This window comes from Dromiciops gliroides, chromosome 6 (assembly GCF_019393635.1).
Source record: "Dromiciops gliroides isolate mDroGli1 chromosome 6, mDroGli1.pri, whole genome shotgun sequence".
Lineage (NCBI taxonomy): Eukaryota > Metazoa > Chordata > Mammalia > Microbiotheria > Microbiotheriidae > Dromiciops > Dromiciops gliroides.
In genome coordinates this window covers 109,845,930-109,869,901 of record NC_057866.1, presented here as the reverse complement: position 1 = coordinate 109,869,901, position 23,972 = coordinate 109,845,930, and the positions used below count along the sequence as shown (strand labels likewise).

Sequence of the window (23,972 nt, the reverse complement as noted above, 5' to 3'; positions counted from 1 at the left end):
GGCAGGGGCCGGGGCCGGTGTGGGTCGGCCCGGCCGGGCACCACCATGGCGTTGTCCGCCTTCCAGAAGGTGGCCATGGTGTCCGGGCCTCGTGCTGTGCGTCTCGCTGCTGCCTGCCCAAGGCCTTCCTGTCCGCGGGAGGAGGCCGGAGCCGCCGCCCGCGCCCTCGGGTAAGAGGCCACTCCGCTCCGGGGGCCCCGAGGGCGGGGACGGAGGGGCAGCCGCCGCGGGGGCCGGGGGCCCGGACCCGGCCAGAGGGAGGGGGGAGGACGGGGAAGGACCTTCCTGCGCCTGCATTCTCCACTTGGGGAAACTGAGGCTCGCCCGCGGGACGGCCGCTTGTCCGCCGTTAGATCTGTGGACCCCCCTCCCCAAGCTCGAGGAGCTGTTCTCTAGACCCCGAGTCGAAAAGCATTTATTAAACCTCTCATGAGTACGTCACCACGTCTTTATTAACTACCTGCTGTGTGCCAGGCGATGGGGACACCCTCAAAGCCTGCCTTCAGGGAGCTTCCAGTCTAATGGGGGAGGCCCGGGGCAAAGCTGAGTACAAGCGGGAGATCTTCCGGGCGCTGGGGTCGGGGGCAGCTGGGGACCGAAGGAAGCCCGGGGGCTTCCGATGGTCCTTGGGAGGATCCGCGGGGCTCGCCTAGGCTTCGTGGTCAGCCTCTTGGTCCGGCCGGTCCTCGGACAGCTCCGGGGTAACAAAGCTCCGCCTTGTCTCGTGGTCCGTTAGGCCTGAGTGGCAGCGCAAGAGACGTAGGACGAGGGACCCCCGAGGAGGATTAGGGGAGATGGAGTGTTTATACCCCACCGCACGGTCCTTGTTGGACTGGAGGAGGGAGTACGAGAAGGACCGTCTCGGGCTTCCGGACGAGGCCCAGCCCCTGCCCCGCTAGGAATCAAACCCAGGTCTTGTCTTTTACTTTTTTCAGGACACAACAGCTGCATGTGCTTAAAGATCCACTGAAGAGACCTGAGCATGGCCTCTGCCTTAATCCTCACCCCTCCCTTGCCTCCCACCACCCTCCCCATCCTGCCCTCTGCGGATGCTGGCTGGCTGCTTGCCCTTCCTCCCTTCCTTGTCTTGTGTGGAGTTTCTTTTTGGCTGGGTCTTTTTAAATATATGCATATACATCAAAGATATGTGTATGCGATATATACATATTATTTCTATTTACAGTTCTGTTTTAAAATCAGTTTTTCCTACTTTGTGTTCAATCATCCAGTTGCACCTACACTCTCAACCTCAGTCTCTGTGGCTCTCGTACCTGAGCAGTTTCCAGGGCTTTGATGCTTTGTTTTATGTGCCCCATGGTCTCTTTATTTGAAATAAAGTTGACTTGAATCAGTGTTGTTTGCCTTTTTTTGTTATATCCACCTCAACACTACCCTCACTGCCTCAGTCATTTTTAAGCCACTTTTTTTTTTTGCCTGTGCCTCAATTTGAAGGTTCTAATAATCTTTTTGAAATGCAGCTGTGCAAAGTAGGCTTTAATTTGCCTTATTTGACAAATGCCTTTTTGTTAATCCTTTATCCTTGGTACATTGTGGGTTACATTTAATAATTGGCATTGATGGCGCATACAGAGCTTATGTCAAATGAATCATTCTAAAAGCATATGTGATGGGGGAGGGGCCTAATTAAAACCTTTTCTTTATAAAGAAGATGGCAGATTGGTTCCAGAGGGCAGGACTAGGTGGATGGTACAGGGAAACAGATTTTGCCCCAATCTAAGGAAAAACTCAACATTTAGAACCCTCTGACAATGAAACAAACGAGAGGTGAATTCTCCATTACTGGAGGTCCTTAAGGAAAGAAGATGATTACTTGTCAGGGATGCTGAATCCTTGGCTTTTAGAATGGAAAGGTCTTTGAAGGTGGACAGACAGCCTTGCCAAATATAGTCCCATGGGAGAATGTTTCCATTTTTAATTCTGTGATTTGTTGAGTATGTGATTACATTGGTCCTAGTCTTGTCATTACACAGTTGAACAACATAAATTAGGCATGAAAAGAAAACAGATTTCAGGTTAGAGTAGATATAAAACATCCATGTGTTTCTGTGGTAATGTGGTAATGATGTAAATTGTTTAGAATTTTGAACTATTAAAAGTCTAGAGAAAAGATATTTTTAAAACAATCATTGTTCCCCCCCTCCCCTTTAGTACAAAGCCCCAAAATTTTTGGAAGGCTTAGATGCTTGCTGTTTACTTTGAAAGCCAGTAGATTCAAAGATGGTGAGCCAAAGCTGTGAAGTTTCATCCAGGACCAATTTCTTACCCTTTTTTTTTTCCAAGTCAGTTGTTTGAATTTCCATTGGGTTGAGTTCACTTCACTTGAACAAACACTGTTGAACACCCAGTGAGTGTGGGGGCACTGTGCTGAGTGCCAAAGGGAATATAAAGTGTAGATTAGACATGGTTCCTGCCTTCACAGAGCTCAGGAGCTATTTTTTAGAATTCTGAAACCACTGATAGCAGTATGAATTTTCCTTTTGTAATTTATTAGCTACCAAAGTGTTGTAATGTAGACAAAAACCCATCTTGAATGATAGATGGCCAGCAGCTGAAATTGGTTAAATTAAATCCTGCCCCTGATAAACTCACACTCCAAAGAGACATTTCAGGGAAATACAATCAATAGGAACTATAACTGCAAAGCTTTGCAGACTTTTCCACAAATACATCTTGTCAAGTGATTTAACAGAATCTCTGAGCTGGAAGAGACTTTAGGAACCATCTAGTTCAGCCTCCTGCTAAGAGAAGGGATTCTTCACATAACATTTGTAATCAAAGGAAAATGCTGGGATATACAGCAGATTGTGCCAGTTCCCAAGTTGGACACACCTCTTATTTGAAGTCCCAGTACTCTAGAAAAACACCACTAGGAAAAGTCTCAAGAAAGTTAATACCATATAGTTTTTACATGCTCCCTTGTATTTTGGGCTTTTGAAATTATTCTAAAGGAATGATCTGAACAACTCATTAGAATTTAGTAGAATAAAGTCAGTTTTGTAACAGTTCAGTAACCTATTGGTAGAAAGAAATTAAGCAGTTCAGGAACCTCAAATGTAGGTAATTGGGATATTAGAGGATATCTTCCACAGTCACCCTAAACTTGGATAATATCTTTAGGAGTTCATGAATGCCTAGGCTAGGCTTCAGAAGTGGTATAATGAGTTCCATGGTTGGGGTTTATATTGATTATATCTAAGCACCAAGGACTATTATAAACCCTCATATAGCACAGGTAGAGAGTGTCTTCTATATATTATCATCCATCCCTGCAGGTTTACTATCCCTATTGAGATAGATAGACGGAGGTTGACTCGCCTAGGAGCAAATGGTAAATGGAGTTAGAACTTCTGACTCTGTCTGGCATTCTTTTTACTCTCCTCTCCTCCCTTAATAACTAGTGAAGGCTACATTTTCACTTACCTGTGGATGACATGTTCCCAGCCACAAAGGCTCGGCCTCAAACCTTGGACCTTCGTGATCTGTAGTCTCTCCCACTCCCAACTCCACTCTCAAGCCTTTATCACTTCTTGCTTAAGAGCTCACTGGTCTCCCTGCCTGGAGTTTCTCCTCTTAACTTCATGTATTCTCATCCTCAACCACAACCAAAATAAGCTTCCTGATGCAGGGCTCTGCTCCTGTTATTTCCGTGCCTTAAAACCTTCAGTGGCTCCTTATTTACTGTGGGATAACCCACAAACTCCTTAACCTACTGCTTAAAGCCTTCCCAGGTATGACCCCGACTACTTTTCAAGTCAATAAGCAATCTAAGTACTTGCTGCATACCCGGCTCAGAAGGTCAAAGACAGTCCTGTTCTCCAGGCACCAGAGGTTTAAAGGAGAAGACAGCATGCAGATAGCAGTGTGTGAATGAGATCCAGAAAGGGTTCCTTGCAGATGGCCTCTGGGAGAGGCTCTAGCAGTAAGGGGGAAAGGCTTATTGCAGAAGGTAGGAAAGAAGACACAGAAACTGGTTTAGCCCATTTTATATCCCCCTCATGCACTTTACCGGCCAACTAGAGCTCATCAGCTCTTTGCTTGCTGTCTCTTCTCTTCCCCCCAATCCCAGTGAATGTACTTCCTCCTTATTTCTACCTTTCAGAAACCTTTCAAACTCCAGTTACCACCTCTAGCAAGCAATCCCTGATTCCTCTCCTGAAAGAGTTCTCTCCCTTCTCAGATGTTCTCTAGAGTACTTACTGTGGATTACTCTTTCCTCCTCTCAATTCTATCTTGTGTTATCCTTATCTAGCTCTTAATATGATGACTGGCACATAATAAACACTTTGATGTTTGTTGACTGACTTATCTCTCCTCCCTACCCCGAGGGCACTATTGTTCTCCTTGGAAATAGAGGGTGTGCCATTTTAAAAAAAGTTCCTCTCAAAAATACCTAATACAGTGCTATGCACATTCAGTTCAAGAAATAGAATAGAATACTATGTGCAGTCAGTTAAGCATTTATTAAGCACCAAGACAGTGCATTTTCAGCACTCTGCTAGACTGGGGATACTAAGACAGAAGCAGAACAGTCCTTGCTTACCCTTGGGGATCTCATACTCCAACATGTACATATGTAAGTGCATTTATAAAACCTACAAAGCAGATGGGAGGTGAACTTGCATGGGAAAGGTACTAGCAGCTAGGAGGACTAGCAAAGCTCTCATGCAAAAAGGAGCACTTGAGTCTGGAAGGAAGCCAGGAGACCAAGGTGAGAAGGTACATTCCAGACTTGGGGAAGGAACATGACAAAGGCACAGAGACAGGAGGTGGAGGGGCCAGTGAGGCACAGCAAGAAGGCCAGTTGAGAAGGAAGTGTATAGCATCGCATTTGGTTTGTCCGTTTCTTTTTAATAATAAACCTTTTTATTTAAAGCTTTGAGTTCCCAATTCTATCCCCCTTTCCCTCCCTTCCCTCCCCCCTCCCTGGGGTGGTAAGCAATCAGATATAGGTTATACATATGTCATCTCATTTTATCAAAGACTGAAGGAAGAAAAGAACAGACAACTTTTTCAGGGCCCCATCCTGCTAGTCACACAAGGAAACAAAACAGCCCCTCCCCTCAAGGAGTTTACATCCTGCCTAGTAGTTTCTTAATAAGGGTTTGTTATGGAATTGAATTACAGGGAAGATGGTCATTGAAGTCAATGTAGTTGCTAAGATGGAAATGGGAGAGGGATGAGAGTAATGGAGGCAGGCACAGGGGTGGGGAGAGCTCCACAGGAAGCAAGAAGTGGTAAAGTCCAGTGAGCCATTGTGATTGTGGCCCAGATTTGCTTCCAAAATTACCTGCCTTTTCCAGAGAGAAGCTTACTTCAGGAACAGACCCATCAAATCTTGCTTGAACTATGGCAATTAGAGTTATAAATACATACAGTTCTTTATGGATTGATTTGTCCTGAGAATGAAGTGTTACAGACTGCTTAATGTTGCTTTCAGAAAGCTCTTTGGTTAACATTGCTATCCTTTTGTTAGCAGCAGGAACTGTGCTGTTTTTTAACAATGAGAAAGTGGTGCTTTGCTTTCTAAAATCCATTAGGTGTATAGTGAGTCTCCAGTGATACACTAAGTGAAATTTTAATAATTAAATAAACCAAAATGTAGAAAAAGCTTTCAATAAACAATTAGGATTTAGTCAAATTCCACTTTATAGAATGTTTAAGTACACACACACACACACACACACACACACACACTTCACCATTGGTATATCTCAACATGTAGTCTGAAACATTGAATTCTCATTCTTTTATTTCCTTTCCTTTCCGTTTTGTTTTTGTTTTAAATTTTAAACCAACTTGAAAAAAAACAGGCTTACATATTCTTCAGCTAAAAACTAAAGACAAGAAAAATTTGTCATCCTGGATGACCTGGGATGGTACATTACGTACCCAGCACACAATACCTTGCCCATCAAAGATATTCACTAAACATTTGTTGAACTCGGTATGTGATAATAGAGATTCTAAGAGGTCCTTACCACCATATGAACTAAGCAACCTTTAATATTAACACCTGGTTCTGTGAGGATGCTCCTTTTAACTCCCTTATTTCTGTCTGTGGCTCCACCATTCACCTGGGCTCCCATACTCACAAAATGAAAGAGAAAGCTTGGTGTAGTGCAAAGAAAACAAAACTTTGAAGAAATCTAGATTCAAATCCCTCCCATGACCCTTGCCAGTTGTGTGACCATGGGCAAGTCACCTAGCTGAGCTGAGTTTCCTCACCTGTATCTCACAGGGGATAATATTACTTGAAATATGTATGCCATATACATATACATATTCACAGTTGTGAAGAAAGCATTTACAAACTTTGAAGGGATATGTAAATGTCAGCTGTTGCTATTATTTTGGGTTATCTTTGACTCCTCTTCCATACTATTTGTCCCGTCCCAGCCCTGTCTCAGTTAGATGAAACTAGAAAATTCAAGGTAAAGTGAGAGAGGGAAATCAGGAAAGAAAGACAAGTGATAATCACCCTCCAGGAAAAAAAGTAAAAAAAAAATAAAACTGGAGAAGAGAATTCATGAATGTATTGAGAAAGGAATGAGTTACCAAGCTACCATACTCTGCAACACGTTCTTTATCCCTGTTGCCACCCTAATGAATATGAATATGGATCTTCATTATCTCCTGCCTGTCCTATTGGATCTGTGTCAGTGTGACTGTGGGGTTGGGCTTCACTCATGCCTCAGCATAGCAGTTCCCTCCTTCCAACCTTCTAAGCCGTCTTTGGTGGGAAAATGATCTCAGCACATTCTTCTGTGGATTTTCTCCTGCCTGTCCTATTGTAGCAGCCTCCAAAAAGCGCTTCCCACCAAAACTTCTGTCTTCTAAACCATTGTGCACACTGCTGAGACCATAGCCTGCGATTTGGGCACATGAGGCAAGAAGCATGAAACCTTCCCTCATATCTTTTGGGGGGGATGGGGGAGGGACAGGGTGAGGAGAGCCTACCCCACCGTGGGCATACAGAGACAGTGTCCCAACTCCAGGCCACAGCCAAGAAGACTGCCACCAAGGGAGAAGTAGGGAGCTCATCTCCCATGTTTATGTCTTCAGTGTTCTGGTTTACCACAGCTTATAACCCTGGTCAAGTTTCCCTAAGTATGCTTCTTCATATAATTGCCAGAATGATTTTTCTTACATATGTCGCATCACTTCTCTGCTCAAAGACTCTTTGGTAGCTCTCCACCTTGGCTCCCCTGTCAAGATCAGATTCCTTTGCCTGCCTTCCAAGACCCTCTACAATCTGGTAGCAAGCTACTTTTCTAGCCTTTAACATATTACTCCCCTCCATGCACTCAATACTACAATCAGACTGAAGTATTTTCTGGTCCCTGGATTTATCCTGTACTTTCTCACCTCTTTGCCTTTACTCACATTGTTCCCTAAATCTCTCTCCCTCCCCACTTTTGCCGGTTACATTCCTACTCATCCTTTAAAGACCCTCCCCCATGACCTCACAGTTTGTTTTATACGTCTCTATGTGTATGATACTGTATATTAGAATGATTGTGTTTTGTTACCCTGTTAGATTATATAAGCACAGTAACTGGGTCAGCCTTAAATCTAAACTTTGTATCCCCCCCATTGCCTACACAGTGCCCCCACACATAGTTGGTGTTTAATGTGGTTTTTTCCAACAAGTGCACTCACGATTTCATCAGTATGGCATTTCACATATTGTGGCTTATCATTGCTTTTCTGTACCTCATTCTGTGTGATTCTTGCAATATCATATAATAGTAATGTAATAGTTTTACATAGTTAGAATAAATATACTCTAGCTGGGAATTTTGAGGAGTTAGTTACCAGTATCAGACCTTGAAAAGAGATTTAGGATATATGAAAGTTGTGATAAGTGTAAAGTGAACTCTCAGAGTTCACCAGTGACTGCCTCCTTGCCAAATTTAATAGCCCCTGCTTTCAGTGAAGATCTAAATTGGAAAATCCAGCTCATCCCTCTGGTACCTTCTAACACCCTTGTCTCTCTCCTACTCTTTATAGTATCCTCTTGATTGATCCATACTTGCTTTCTCTGCTTCCTCTCCACCTAGCCCATCCTCTGAAAGCTACATTTTGGCTCATGTACTTACTTCAACCTCCTATTCATCAAATCTAACAAGGCACTTCCCAATGGATGCTGCTTATCCTTCTTGCCACCTCTTCCCACCAGCATCTGAACAGATCAGATCAGCCATAGATGTGTCCAATATTTCACCTTGCTGCAGAGGAACCTTTTTTCTTCAAATGGTTATGAGTTACTGGTTTCTTCATCACACCTTTAAATAGCACCGCTCTCCTCCTGGTCTTTGAGGCACTATTTTGGAGGCATTTTTGTCCCCATGTCCAATCCACTCATGTTGCTGCTTCACTGCATGGGTTCTCAGATCTGTCCCTTTTGGTTTCCAAGGTCACTGCCCTAGCCCTCATCCTGTCACGCTTGAATCCTTACAGTAGCCACCTCACTGATCTCTTTGTTTCCAGCCTTCCTCGATGACGTGGACCATATGTATCGTGAAGAGGGATATCTCAGGTTGTTTATGTAAGAGCAGGCTTCCTCAAACAGCACTTTCAGTAGATCACTCCCTGCCCAGAAGCCTCCAGTGATTCATGGAATCGTAGAATTTTAGAGCTGGACATTGAGGGACATTGAGATCACCTAAACCAGATAAGAAAATTGAGGGGAATGACTTGCCCAGGATCACACCACTATTTATGACAAAACTAGGACTAGAATCTGGTGTGGGGAAACAAAGTGGCACCACTCACCCCCTCCCTCAGACTAAGGATTGGCCTGGGTTCCAGGCCAGAGCTAGCTCTTCTGGTCTTACACTCAGGTCTCCAGATCATCAACCTAGTGCTCTTTCCACTGCGCTGGGGTCGGTATAAAGACACACCAACATAGCTATGTGGAATAACCCTTTACGGCAGGAACAGAAGAAGAAATAAAAACCTCAAGCAGGCACTGAGGGAATCGGAGAAATCAAACACAATGGGACTGACTCCAGTGGCTTGCACAGTGTCTTCCTAAGTGCTTCTTGAATTGAACCCCTACATCGCTTATTATTTATACCATTCATTCGAGTACATACACTACTCACACATCAAGGTTTTATCTGTGTATATTTGGTCTCCCAGCAGCAGCCTTGTGAGCTTCCCAAGAACAGGGACTTTATATTCTGTGGTCCAATGGTTCAGCATAGTTTGGTGAGCATGGAAAATTTATAATAAATATCGAATTAATGATTCAATGAAGACTGTGCATGCAGTCGTGGTTTTGAGTGAGTAAATATTTGTCGTGCATATATTCTTCTATACCTGGAAATGGAGGTGGGCCAGTCATGTAATGAGCAAGGAGTGTTGAACTGGTATCCATGAAGTATAAAATGAACCATCTTAGAGAAAGACCTTCGTGTAACCTGGGGGCAGGGAGACAGACAGAGTATAAACAGGCACACTCATCCTTTGGTTCCTGAGGCAAGCTCCCTTTTACTTGTGCTAAGCATTCCCACCTCACCCAGTCCTCGTATGTGGTTTTGAGTCCCCTTCAGTATCACATGCTGGGTTTCTATGGCTTTTAAGCTGTGGCAGCCAGAACCCAATAGAGTACCCCATATATGTCCCGATGAGGGCACAGTAGAACCATCACCTCCCTTGTTCTGAAAACTGGAATCATGGAAAGCCTTCGCTACACCAGTATCTCATACTAAGCTTGCAGTCAAAACTCCCAATTGAAGCTCAAATCTCTAGGTCTTTTTCACATGTACTGCTGTCTAGCCACACCTCTCCATTCTGTCCTGGTCCAGTTGGACTGTTTTTAACCTAAGTGCAGACTTTATGCTTACATCTGTTATGTTTTCTATTCAGTTCACTTCAGCAAGCATTTATGAAACCCCTCCTGTGTTCGAGACACTGTTCCACAGTATCTCATGAGGACAAAATGAAAAACCATCCCTGCCCTCAAGTTACTTGCACATTCATAGAAGATTTGATCCATCTTTCAGTTTATCAAGATTTTCTGAATTCAGATTCTGTCATTCATTGTACTAAGCATCTTTCCCAATTTTGTGTCATCTCAGGTTTGAATACATATGCTATCTACATCTTAGTCTACTACTGATAAAAGTGTTGAATAAAATTCGGTTGAGGAAAGAACTTTGACTCTTGCCACTGGAGACCCCCCCCCCCCATGTTTACTTTGTTTCATTAATCAATACTCTGGAACTGATCATTCAACCACTTAATTGTTGTCATATCATCTTGTCCGCAATTATATCATAAAAGGTTTTGTAAAATCCAGATGAAGCTGCCTGCTTTCCTGAACTACCAGTCTAGCAACCACATCCCAAAAAGAAATGAGATTTCAAAATAGTATATCCTTGGGGGCAGCTAGGTGGTACAGTGGATAGAGCACTGGCCCTGGACTCAGGAGGACCTGAGTTCAAATTTGACCTCAGACCCTTGACAGTTACTAGCTGTGTGATCCTGGGCAAGTCACTTAACCCCATTTGCCTCACCAAAAAAAAAATAGTAAATCCTCCATGAATTCTTTGATTGACCACACTTAACAGAATTCTTCTGCTTTACATCCATTCAGCACCTGGACATTCAGTTAATATAAAACTGGAGATGACTAAATGTGGTTCATCTCCCACATTTTATTGATGAGAATTCTGGGTTTCAGAGAGGGGAAGTGACTTGTCTGAAAGGTCCCACCTATCTGGTACGTTGAAGAGCTGGGACTAGAAGCCAGGTCTCCTGAAGTGTAATCCATTGCTTTCACTGGACCATGTTATTGTCTTCCTTGAGGCAACAGGATAGTTTGCTTGTTAAAAATGGTAGCCCAGTGGATAAAGCACCAGCCCTGGATTCAGGAAGACCTGAGTTCAAATCCAGCCTCAGACACTTGACATGTACTAGCTGTGTGACCCTGGGCAAGTCACATAACCCTCATAGCCCCACAAAAAAGGTAGCCCATGCAGGAACCATGCTTCCTATACAGTGCTTTCTATTCTTTTTGCATCTCTCCTATCCCCCACCACAGGACCTCATCCAATGCTCTGATCATAGGTGCTCAAAAATACTCTCGACTTTTCAGTGCCTCCTGGGAAGATTATCTCCAGATTCTTAAGCATTCAGCTGTTCCATAAATGCACAATTTGTCCTTTGACAACAATGTGATGCTTTGATGTAATTTTTTGATTTTTTGTTTTATGTTGGGACTTTGAAGACAGTGCCCACGCTGCAGTAAAATGAACTTCATGTTTCATTCCCAAAAATGGTAAAAAAATAATTTGAACAACCAAATCAATTGCTGGACTTCTTGAGTATAAGTTGGGCACTTTTGAAGGTCAAGATGGTATTGTTTAATGAACCAATACAAGCTTCGCAATTCTGAAGAGGCATAGTCACTAACACCAAAGCATAAAGCTAGCATTCGGTTCCCTTTGGCCCTAGTATCTACAGCCTTTCTTGCCTTTGCAGTGTGCATTAAAATTATCTAACAAGCCACAAAATTTTGTAAAACTTCTACTGTATGCAGAGTATTGTGTTAGGCATCAGAGAAGATGCAAAGGATAGATAAGCTAGAGTCCCTCCCGTCTGGATCTCACAAGCTAGTAAGGATATAAGACAAACTGCATACCTAGAAGGTGTCCTGCAGGCCAGTGCTTATATGTGTGTATTATGTGTGTGCTCAATGAATAATGAAAAACCGGAGTATGTGGCTCCAACAATAAAAGGGGCCATTTTCTCCTGAGGTTAGGAATTTGGCAGGTCTTCTCAGAAGGTTATCCAGTAAGGATATGAAGTGGTTGAACTGGCTGACCTTCCAGCTCTAACTCTCTCACCCTGTCTGGGTATACAGATCAGTGTGAGTGAAAGGTCAAGGCCATTTTCTGGGGGCAGAGAGTAGTCTAGTTTTGTCCATGTGGAGTGCATGAGAAGTGTGAGATAAGAATGGAAAGGTAAGGTGGAGGATGATTGTGTAGATAGAGCAAGCTGGTGAGCTCCTTGGTGTGTATCGCCCCTACATGGTATCCCTGGTTCAAGGGTCTTTATGAGTCAGACTTCAGCCCTGGGCTCTGTATCCAGGGTTATTCATCAAGTCTTACCTCATCTCACTCTCACCCATTGGCAGTTCTCTTCAGTAGATCCATGCTAATAACATTCACGCAGACTTCAAATTCATATTGGGCGGGGGGGGGGGGGGTTGTCCGGACCTGTGATTTCAGTGTTGTAGGAAACTCCATCCACAAATGCACATTGTAAGTTTTCAGCAAGAGAATTTCCTGCTGTTCAGTGCCTTCCCCATGGCCACACAGTCAGCAGATGTTAGAGCCAGGTCTTGTTGACTCAGAGGCCAAACCTCCACCCACTGTGCTATGCTTCCTCTCTATAATTAGTCAAACGGAATTTGTAAAGGCATAATACAACCAATGAGCTTTAGGCCCAAGTATCTTTTATTACAGCCTTCTCACTTTATAGCTGTAACTCCGCTAGGTAAAGCACCATTTCAACTTAGAGTCTTCTTTTTTCTTCAGTCTACATGAGAATCTAGCTACATCGGAATCAACCCAGAAGTTCATGTTCTTATCATAAACTTCCTTTTCTCTATCGGCTCAGGGAAGCCAGACATTTAAAGTCACAACAGGTTGTCACATAGGGGTCTGGAGAGCAATGTAGGACCCGTTGGTGTTATTCTGTTACAGCTTCATGGGCGACCTGGATAACAGAATGTGTCAGCAACAGAGTCCTGGCCGTCCGTACTGTGATATCCTGAAATCCCCAGTACAGACTAATTAAATAGGCTGAAATCTAATGACTGTAGGAGTCATCAAAAGGTCAATGAGTGATGGAGAACAGGTGTGGCTTTGTTGTGGCTCTAGCCACCATCTCTGTCTTCCACCACCCATATGCATCTTGTGCTTAGCACAGTGACTGGCAGGTAGTAAGCACTTAATAAATGCTTATTGGCTTGATTTATATCTCACTTACACATCACACTAAGCCAACTGGAAAATGTCCCAGTACTGCCAGTCCCTTTGGAAAACCATCTCCATGACGACAGGACTGCAGTCCAAAGGACATATTCCCTACACGCATCATCAATGACTATTCTTTGGGTCTGTCCATTCAATCCCTTCTTAACCCATTGGGTTGTACTGTCACATCACCCACATGTCTCTCCATGAGAATAGTATAACATACTTGTTCAGATTCTTTGCTAAATTCTAGGCAAACCATACCATTCTCCTGGCCTGCCAGTTTCATAGCGCTGTCTGAAAAGGAAGTCGGTTTAGTGCAGCATGGCCTCTTCCTGACGGCTGATGGGTTTTGTGAGCACTTCTCCAAGGTGTTCACAAACCAGCCCTTTCATGGTCTGCTTAAAAATTTCCCCAGGAATCCAAGTTAAGCTCTCTGACTGATAGTTTGCAGATTCTATTCTTTTACTTTTCTTCTTTCAGAAAATCAGAACAACCTCTGCCTTTGGTAACTCTGGTTTTCCACATCTTTCACATATTCCTGATTCAGCCATCATAATTCTTTCAGCACTCAAGGATGTAGTTTATCTGGGCCAGATGACTTGCATTAATCCAGGGCAGCTAGGTACTTCCTCATAGTCTCCTTCTTCTCTTGAGTATCATCTACCTATTAGCCATTTTTGTTCTGCCCTTTCAGTGCTAAGATTATTATTTTCTGTGGTAGAGAAAATAGACACTAAATAGGAATCGAACTACTCTTTTTTGTATGTGTGTTGATCCCCTTTATTTTTTTAACTTATTTTCCAGTTACATGTAGAGATAGCTTTCAGCATTCATTTACATAAGATTTCCAATTTCAAATTTTTTCTCCCTCCCTTCCCCCCTCCCCCAGACAGCCAGTAATCCGATATAGGTTATATATATATATATATATACACACACACACACATACAAATACATATATATACATACAGATATACACATACATAACAACATTAAACACATTTCTGCATCAGTCATGCTATAAGAGAAGAATCAGAGCAATGAAGAAATAGAAAAACAACAGCACCAAAACCAAAAGAACTATTATTGTTCAATCATCATCCATATTCCATAGTTCTTTTTTCCTGCATTTGGAGAGCCTTTTCCATCATGAGTCCCCTGGAACTTTCTTGTACCATTGTATTGGTGAGAAGAATCCAGTCTATCACAGCTGATCAACACATAATGTTGATAATACTGTGTATAATGTTCTTCTGGTTCTGCTCGTCTCACTCATCATCAGTTCATGCAAGTCCTTCCAGGCTTCTCTGAACTTCTCCTGCTCATCATTTCTCACAGCACAATAGAATTCCATTACATTCATATACCACAACTTGTTCAGCCATTCCCCAACTGATGGGCAACCCCCTCAATTTCCAATTCCTTGCCACCACAAAAAGAGCAGCTATAAATATTTTTGAACATGTGGGTCCTTTTCCCTTTTCTATGATCTCCTTGGGAAAAAGATTCAAAAGTGGTATTGCTGGGTCAAAGGGTATGCACAGCTTTATAGCCCTTTGGGCATAATTCCAAATTGCTCTCCAGAATGGTTGGATCAGTTCACAGCTCCACCAACAATACATCAGTGTTCCGATTTTTCCATAGCTTCTCCAACATTTATTATTTTCCTTTTTTGTCATATTAGCCAATCTGACAGGTGTCAGGTGGTATCTCAGAATTGTTTTAATTTGCATCTCTCTAATCATTAGTGATTTAGAGCATGTTTTCATATGGGAATGGATAGCTTTTATTTCTTCATCAGAAAACTGCCTGTTCATATCCTTTGACCATTTCTCAATTGGGGAATGACTTGGATTCTTATATGAACTACTCTTTTTGTTGACCATTGAAATCTCCAAGTCATGGTCCTATCTTTTTTTGTAATACTCCTTTTTTCTCCAAAATATAACAACACAACATTTTTGTTCTCATTCAATTTCCTTGCCAGCCTGAGTTCCTTGTGAAGTTTAGCACTTCAAACTCTCTTCTTTTTGTTGACCATGTGAAACCTGCAATGTTTTATTTTTTAAAAATATTAACAGCTTCAGAATAGTTCCAAATGTAATAGCTTTTCCAAAAAATACCCAAAAGTACAGTGAAAACCACCTTCTCATTAAATACAAACTTTCTTTTCATGATGCGTTGCATCAATGTTTTGCATTGATCCTGATGCAAAAAAGAATTTTATGTTGCATCCTGGAACATAGAGATCGTATACACTGAAACAGGATGACTAACACCAATTAGCTGCTTAAACTTCAATGGAAGGACTTTTTTTCCCCTTAACAAAACTGACCATTTTCTATGTCCAAATTCTATTCTTGTAGTACCGTGTTGATGTTTTTGTATTCATCCTTTGTTCCCTCTATTTGCTTCCATTTTTGGTACACATCTTCAAAAATCTAAGTTGGTTGAGGAGTTCCCTGTGAATCTGCATCAGTCTTTTCAGATCATTCCATTTTTCCTCCTTCTTGGAATTATTTCCCTTTGCATCTTTAGAATTTCATTCTTGGGCATCTAGGTGGCGCAGTGGATAGAGCACCAGCCTTGGAGTCAGGAGGATCTGAGTTCAAATCGGCCTCAGATGCTTAACACTTACTAGCTGTGTGACCCTGGGCAAGTCACCTAACCCCAATTGCCTCACCAAAAAAAAAAAAAAAAAGAATTTCATTCTTGAGAGTTTTCTATCTCTCCTGTGCTAGAAGGGACATCCTGAAAACGAGAAAACATGTCAGATTATGCCTTGCTCTCCTCTCCTTCACAGGCCCTGGAAAGGAATGTTCATTTTCCCAAAAGATTCCCATCATTTTCACCCCAGCAACCAAATCCTCCCTTTTAGTGAGAATCAGATCCAGAACAGAATTTTCTCCTCTTTGTTCCTTCCACCTTTGGAAGAGTGGGACTAACTATTAAATAAAGTACCAAATTAAGCCTTTGTTTGCTGCCCTAATGTCCAATAGCCATATCACCTAATTCTTTATTTAGAAGGCAGATTGAAATCAGTGTTTATAGAGGAATTTGGCTTTTGGAGAGGGAGCAGAAATGATTAAGTATTTATGGTTGATCTCCAGGACCAAAAGAAGGCTCCCCCTTGGAGCTCGCCCATAGGATCTTGAGTCTTCCCTCAGTGGGGGGGGGGGTGCCAAAGCTATAGGAGGAGATGGGAGTGCATGAAAAGAGGGGGAAGATGTCAGTTGCCTCTCACCCAATTCCTGCCAATCCAGGTGATACTGTGAGAAAGTTGCCTTTTTGTCCTTGTTACTAGATCACTGAGAACTCATGAGAAACAGTTTGAAAGTATTAACTGTTTTGTAAAGTTAGCTTTTCACCAAGTGCTAGTTCTGGCAACAGAAGGAACAAAGGATGATTCATTTCTTTCCTCAGGAAAGATGGGTCGATTTCCGCCAATGATGCACCACCAGATGCCATCCGATGGTCCGGCTGCTGGTGCCCATTTCCCCAGATCTCACCTTGCAGAGGCAATTGCAAAAACCAAGGGATCTGGTGGCAGTGTGGGAGGTGGTGGTGGAAGAGGCCTTATGGGACAGATTATTCCCATCTATGGTTTTGGAATTCTTCTCTACATCTTGTACATTCTGTTTAAGGTAAGTGGAACCTATTTCATCCTTCTTAACTTCAGGAAAGCTCATTGACATCAGTTATATCCAGACTTTGAGGATCATTTTTCATTCCCCACAAGAAAGGCAGTGCTGTGTACTGGCAAGAAGTCTGGTCTCAGGGTCAGGAAGACCTTAGCTCAAGGTCAGCCTCTGATGCATTCTGGCTAGATGAGCCTGAGTAGTCACTTCTACATCCCTTATGCCACTCTCTTGCCTGCTTACCTACAGGAGAGTTGCCTCTCCATTGGTAGAGGACATTGCTTCATTGTGAGTTTGCTACACCAATAAAATTACATGCCAAGATAACAGTAAAATTTTGTTTAGTGAGGTCTTTGTTAAAGACTTTTATTTTTCTCCAAAAATCCTTTAGCTGATAAGCCAGACAAAGAATGAGAAAATAAAGTGCTGGGGTACTTCTTCTAGTACCCATTTTTAGGTCAAGAACATCGCATCACATTCTCTGTTGTGGTACGAAGCTGCCAGGTTTAAAAATCCCACAAACCTCCAATATAAATACTAGAAACAAGCACTTCAGAAACCCAAGTTTAGAGGAGCCACATACTCTGGCCTAACAGAGGACTAAGGTACCTAAGTGAAATGATATGTGTGTATATATACACATATACATACGCATACACATACATATATATATATTCACAACTACCTTGTGAGAGAGTTAACACAAGTTTTATACCCATTTGACAAATAACTGGAGGGTCAAAAATGACTTCTGTGGGCCCAGAGCCAGGTTTCAAACCCAGGTTTTTTTCTGTTCTAAGACCAGCATACCTCCCACTACATCAAACAGACAAGACAAGAAGGGAGTAGAAATTCTCTCTAAAGTTCAGTTGCTCAGGGATCTCATTTATTCACTCTAAGATTCAGCTTTTTATTTTAATTTACTAGACATCAAGAGTCTTATATTGTGCCTCCCCCCAGCCCCTGGTGGATCTAATAATTTGGGCTGGTTTTCTGCACTTGGTATCTGAAAATCTAAAATGCATCCACGAATTTCACCTGTTGGGTCCTAAACATGCACAGCCATAGCTTAACGACTCTATTTTTTCTTTCTCTGATGAAATCTCTTTCCTTTTTGCTTTCCTTATAGTTCAGTAGAAGGCCTATAAAAGTGCCAAAGCCCAGAATTTAACCCACAGTCTTTTTCCTTCCAAAGAGGAAGATCCCTCAAAAGGACTTAGGAGAACTTGTTATTGCCACAACTGACCCTGAGCTCTCCATGTTCCTTTTTCTCAGAAAAACAGTCACAGGGGGACTAGATCCTAATTGAAATAACACCACTTTGTAATCACATGGTACCTTTCTTCCCAGGGGCTGACAGGGCTCATTTTATTTCATTGTCCACCACATCCCTAACAGTTAGTCCAAGATAGAATGCCCCTTACCGAACCTAAAACATGACCTTTGCCAACATGCCTTTGTGTCCTTTAAAATGGACCCTTCTAAATAACACTCAGCCTCCAAGCAGGGTCTTCCCAGGCCTGGAGGCCATAAAACACTGTGGATCATCACCATCTACATCACAGGTATTTCAGCCGGCTTTGTCAGCTTCTGGGAAGAGTGCATCTAGCTCCTTCCTGCCAGGCTCTCTCACAATGATCCTGCCGGAAAACTACTGAGGAAGTCCTATAAATTGCCTTTATGCACTTTTTCTTTTCCTAACTTAACTAAGAGGGAAAAAAAGGAAACCTTTTATTTTATGATGCTTCCCATAGGGTCACAGGATTTAGTGCTTGAGGAAAAGTTAAAGATGATTTAGTCCAACATTCTGCTTCTGCCTCTTCCTTCCCCCCATCATTTAGTTGCTCTGATTTTAAGGCCTTGTTTTGGAAGAGAGAGGGGAGGAACCTCTGGAGTTTCTTCTAATCATGTTGCTATTTTAATTGAATGCCTGGCTTACCCTTGGGCTCCCAAGCCTTCCATTTCTTTTTCCTTAATAATTCTGTGTCCGGTGCCTTTGAACTTTGGATTGGTCATTGTAACCCCTTCAATTCTCAGCTCTCTTCCAAGGGGAAAACGACTGCAGAGGAACGGAAATCTGCCACTGCTCTCCATGGAAATCCAACTAGGAAGATCAGTAAGTATTATTTCTAAGGGGACAAAAACGTGTTAGAAATTTGAACAGTGATATGGCTGGTGTGGGCTACCACCCACAGGAAATGGTGTGTTTTCCCAAAGGATGCTCCATGTTAATCTAAAATGATCATTACCTGCAGTCTCCTGAAGTTTAGCTCTGAACTCTCCAAGGGAAAGCACGGTGCCTATATTGATGTTAGATTATCACCACGGACTAGAGGGACACAAAGCAGATTGCTGTCACTTTGCTTTCTAAAAGAGTTACCTCTGAATTTATTGCAAGTCATGACTTCACATTTGGAAAGGGTCACTCATTTGAAAGTTTCAAATCTGCTGTTAAGAAATACCACCCTTTTACAGGTGGGCAAAACCAAGGCAGGAAATGGTCAAGTCAGCACATTCATTAGTGTCAGCGTTAAAAATAACATCTAATGGGGCAGCTAGGTGGCTCAGTGAATAAAGCACTGGCCCTGGATTCAGGAGGACCTGAGTTCAAATCCAGCCTCAGATACTTGACACTAGCTGTGTGACCCTGGGCAAGTCACTTAACCTTCATTGCCCCGCAAAAAAATTAATTAATTAAATAACATCTAACACTTCTTATTCTTATCACTCAGTGTTTACTGAGCCCCAGCATGGTACCAGGCGTTAGACTTTTAAAGCAGCAATAGGTCATGTTTTTATAGTGCTTTAAAGTTTGTAAAGTATTTTTCTCACAGACATCCAGTGAAGAAAGTCTTATCCTCATTTTGCAAATGAGGGAGTTGGAGGGCAGAGAGGGAAGGAGACTTGACAGGGGTTACAGAGCTAGCCATGGGCAACAGAGCCCAGACTTAAGCCTAAGTCTGGCAGCTAACAGCATTCCTACACGAGAAGCTTGTAATTGGAGGAGAGGAGACATGTACATCCCAAAAGATAAGTAACCACAAAAGGTAGCCAGTGATGGATGAACTTTATGGATCTTACAAGCTGTGGAAGTTGAGGTGGGGAGAAATCACTTCTAGTTCATGTGGTCATGGGGGAAGTAAAATGTGAACTGACTTGTGAGAATTTGTGCAGTGTGCGAAGAGGGAGAGATTTGGAGAGACAAGAGAGAAGGGAGGTAGCCATGACAGGTAGAAGGAGCAACCTGAGCAAAGACACAGGCAGTATAGACCCACTTGACTGGAAGGTACACTTTGAGCAGAAATAGAAGAAAAGGTGGGAAGGGTTGGTGGGGATTATGGAGGATGTGCCTCTACAGTGACCAGAGCTTGCAAGGTATTTAGACTTTATCTTACAAGCACTGGGGAGCCATTGAAGGTTTTTGAGCCTAGGCACTGCAGACCAATGAAGAGTCGAAAAGTACTAGCAACCATTGCCTGTCTTTTCTCTGATAAGTGTGCCATTTTATTGTGTTTTTTCCTTATGGATTCTCTCTTAAGAGAGAAGTTCCTTATCACATTCTAACTTCATTCTACAAACTTAAACATTCATGGAAGAGTATTATGAGAGAAATCTGTGACATTTTCACACCCTCAATGGAGGTTTAATTGTTTAACCAGCCTTGATGGAAATGCACTCAAAAATAATTTTTAAAAGATTTATGGGCTCTGGAAGGGGTAGCAGACCTCATTCCATATCTCATAATGCACTTAAACAGGGAGAGGAAATCAAATTAATACATAAGAGCAGCTGTTTTTATTATAATGGAAATGCCATTTTGTATCTGCTTTTTGTCCCCCATTTCGGTTGACTGATTTTGTACAGAAAATTAGGGAAAAAACCCACACAGCACTTATGTGGCACTTTCCTGCTTCCCAAGCACCTTACAGACATTAGCTAATAACATAAAGGTGTGTTTCAGAACTGCTAAAGGTGCCTAAAATAGTCCTTATCTTCATGAAGATCTAAATTAATCATCTACAAAGGCATCCTGGGCACAGATAAAACCCTGACATCTATTCAGTCAATAGTATTTCATTTCATTTACAGGTTATTTAACAACTCGTGTTGTTATATTTTTAATTCTCTTGATTCAAGGAGCACTGTACTTTCACCTTCCTTGGAGAAACGTTGCCATTAGTGTTCAATGTCACATATCTTTGTGATAAATATCACATTCAGGCCTCAGGAGAACATCGCTCATTTAGGGGCCTTAGTGTCCATCCTAAAGAACTGGACAGGGTTGTGCCCAAGCCTCAGGAACAGTTTGTGCCATGGGTCAGAGAGAAGGCTGCCCCCTGCCTTTCCCCTCAGATACCCCAAGGCTTTCTTTTTAGTGGTATGTTTGCAGCCCCAGGCATCATATATATATACATATCGGCTCATAACTTGTTAACCATTTCGGTCCTCCTCAAATCCCTGTTCCTTCTTTTTGGCATGAGAATTAGTCAACAAGAGACTGTGCCTGCTTAGCCTGACACACTCCCGGCTCTTTCAGCGGCTTGCCTGGAACTTTAGACCCAAACCAGATTACAGAGGAATGTGGCAGATAGGTTGCAGAAATGGGCTTACAGAATTGTCTGTGCCAATTGGGTTCTTGTTTGTTTTCAGCCAATTATGAGCTTGCTCAGCTCCAAGAGAAACTGAGGGAGACAGAAGAAGCCATGGAAAAGTTAATCAACCGAGTGGGACCAAACTATGAGAGGTAGGTTTTCATAAAATAGAACTTCACCGTCTTCCCTGTTAGAGAGTATACTCAGAATTCCACCCAGAATGCTTTGAGAGCACAGCTTTTTACAATTTTCCTTTTCTATGTATGCCATCTTATCTGTCCAGTTCTACCTCATTTCTCATTTAATGTCTCATATTTGTAAATGGAACTACAATTCTGAAAGAGGAAAAAAGATGGTCAAGCTCTTAATGGGGACTAGAAGTGTGATCCCCCCCCCCCCGCCCCAATATAGAACTGTTCATTATGCCTACCTCAGAAGCAAAATCATTTCCAATCTTCTTTTATCAGTAGGGGTAAGATACAGTGGTGGTCATAGTGATTTAATTTGACTGGTAGCCTGGCACAATAAGATAGAGACATGCTTGTTCTTTCAGAAAAAGATACTGATTCGCTTCATCTTACTTCAGTCTTCCTGTCAAGTTTTATTTTGGCCTAGGATCCTATTGTTATCTGATCAAAGTAAGCTAGTTCCTGCCAATTTTACTAGCAAACCCAATTTGCTAATAAAGATGGGGAAAAAAACTACTTGAGGAGGTTGTGTGTGTTTTTCTTTGATAACTGAATAGTCCGGTATTGTTAGGTCTAAACAGTTATGTTCTGCAGAAAGAACATACTGCTATAAAATTGCCTACCTTGATGTATTTTTAAAATAAAGTAGTGCATTGTTCTGTAGCAACCTGCTAAGGGTTATTGAAATGATACATCCCTGTGCCAGAAATGTTGCTGAATTATTGAAGAATTCTTCGTGAAATATGGTTTGTGTTTCTATTATATGAAAGGGAAATGCTGCTAGGCAGGAAAAGCCAGTGAAATGCTCTTGGGTTTGTAATATCAGTCGTCCTCAGCTTGATGGAAAACATAACTTTAAAATGTGAACAGAACAATTATAATGTTTAAACCTCTCTGGGAGCTGTTACTGGAATGGAAATTCCCTGATGTGTATAAAAATCAGGAATAGAACACACACAAGTAAATCACATCTCTGGGTTGGGTATTAAACAATAAACATTTGGGGCAATTAAGACTCAAACTTGGATTGCACCAGCCCATCATTTCCACTCTCAGCATGGAAAGGAAGCATATACATCAAAGAAGCAAGTATATCACTGCAAACTGTTAGTTATTAGTAAATAAATCCTGATAAGTGAGTTAGATAGTTAAAAGCCAGAGAAGACAATTGCTTGGATATCTGAAAGGGGCAACATTTAGTGTTTTCTATATAATTTAGTATGGTGCTCTCCATTATTCATGCAGGACAAAGGTGTTCATATTTTATGGAGCGACAACTCCCTAATAGGCGCATAATAAGTATTTGGTAAATACTTGTTGAATGGTGAGAGTGATTAGGCCACCCAAACCGTATAACAAGGAGCTAGCGAGGGCCAAGAGATGCCGCAAAGTAGCAGCTTGCCATCATGGTTAGTGGCAGAAGTGTTGGTGGGATGCCACAGATGACTGTGGTTTCTACCTGAGAACCCTTCCATAACACAAAAGGCTTAGGAGCCAAGGCAGCCTTTCCAGTGAGTGGAGGGCATTGCCCCCTGTTGATCTTTCCTTGGGAGATTAACACTAACTGGGCGAGTTACATTTGAGCTGGTCTTTTTGCTTGAGGAGAAGGTAAAAGGACTCCACTCTCTGGTTTATTACATCAGTGTCAGAAAACTGCACAGTAGTAGAATGAATGAGACTTGGCTAGAGCATCAGTTGATGGGGAAGAAGAGGCAAGGGTTTTAATTCAGCACTCACCTGGCTTCTGCTCCTATATTATTTTCTACCTGGATCAGACTAGGCCTGGTGTATTGCATTTATTTCAGGTTAATCCATTTCCTTCCTTCCTTCCATTAGGATTAAGCAACTTGTCCTGGGTCACACAGCTAGTAAGTATCTGAGGTCAGATTTGAACTCAGGTCCTCCTAACTCCAGGGCTGGTGCTTTATCCACAGCATCACTTAGCTGCCCCTGGCTGCTCCATTTTCAGATTTGTTGTTGTTCAGTCCTTTTCAGTCCTGTCCAACTCTTTATGACCCCATTTGGGGTTTTCTTGGCAGAGATACTGGATGGGGTTTGCCATTTCTTTCTCTAGCTCATTTTATAGATGAGGAAACTGAGGCAAACAGAGTACAGTGACTTGCCCAGGGTCACACAGCTAGTAAGTGTTTGAGGATAGATTTTAATTCAGGCCCGCATCTATAGCCACTGCGTGAGAAGCAATCCCTTAGAAGCCATTTCATAGGAAGACTGGTTAAAGGAACTGGGCACATTTTGCCTGACAGTGAGAAGACTTGGGAGAAATTGGATTGTTATCTTGAAACATGTGAAGGGTTGTCAATTAGAAGGAGGACTTGGCAGGGTGGGGAGGTAGGGGCTTGGCCCTGGATGGCAGAACTAGAATAAATATGTAGACCTACAGGAAGGCAGATTTAAGCCTGGTATAAAGAGGGAAAAGAAGAAAGGAAATAAGCATTTATTAATCACCTATTATGTACAGGCACTTTACACATATGGTCTTATTTGATACACAAGAAGGAGCTGCCCACAAATAGAAATGTC

The 23,972-nt window shown here is 42.3% G+C and overlaps 1 protein-coding gene across 1 annotated transcript in view; it reads left to right on the top strand.

The window, feature by feature from the left end:
- The first annotated feature begins 45 nt into the window (after positions 1 to 45).
- Positions 46 to 23,972, top strand: part of RIC3 (RIC3 acetylcholine receptor chaperone) — a 40,052-nt gene continuing 16,125 nt past the window's right edge. The window contains 5 exon segments of the mRNA XM_043973340.1: positions 46 to 84; positions 86 to 170; positions 16,437 to 16,657; positions 18,689 to 18,767; positions 21,302 to 21,395. Of these exon segments, the coding sequence (XP_043829275.1) occupies positions 46 to 84; positions 86 to 170; positions 16,437 to 16,657; positions 18,689 to 18,767; positions 21,302 to 21,395 (518 nt within the window).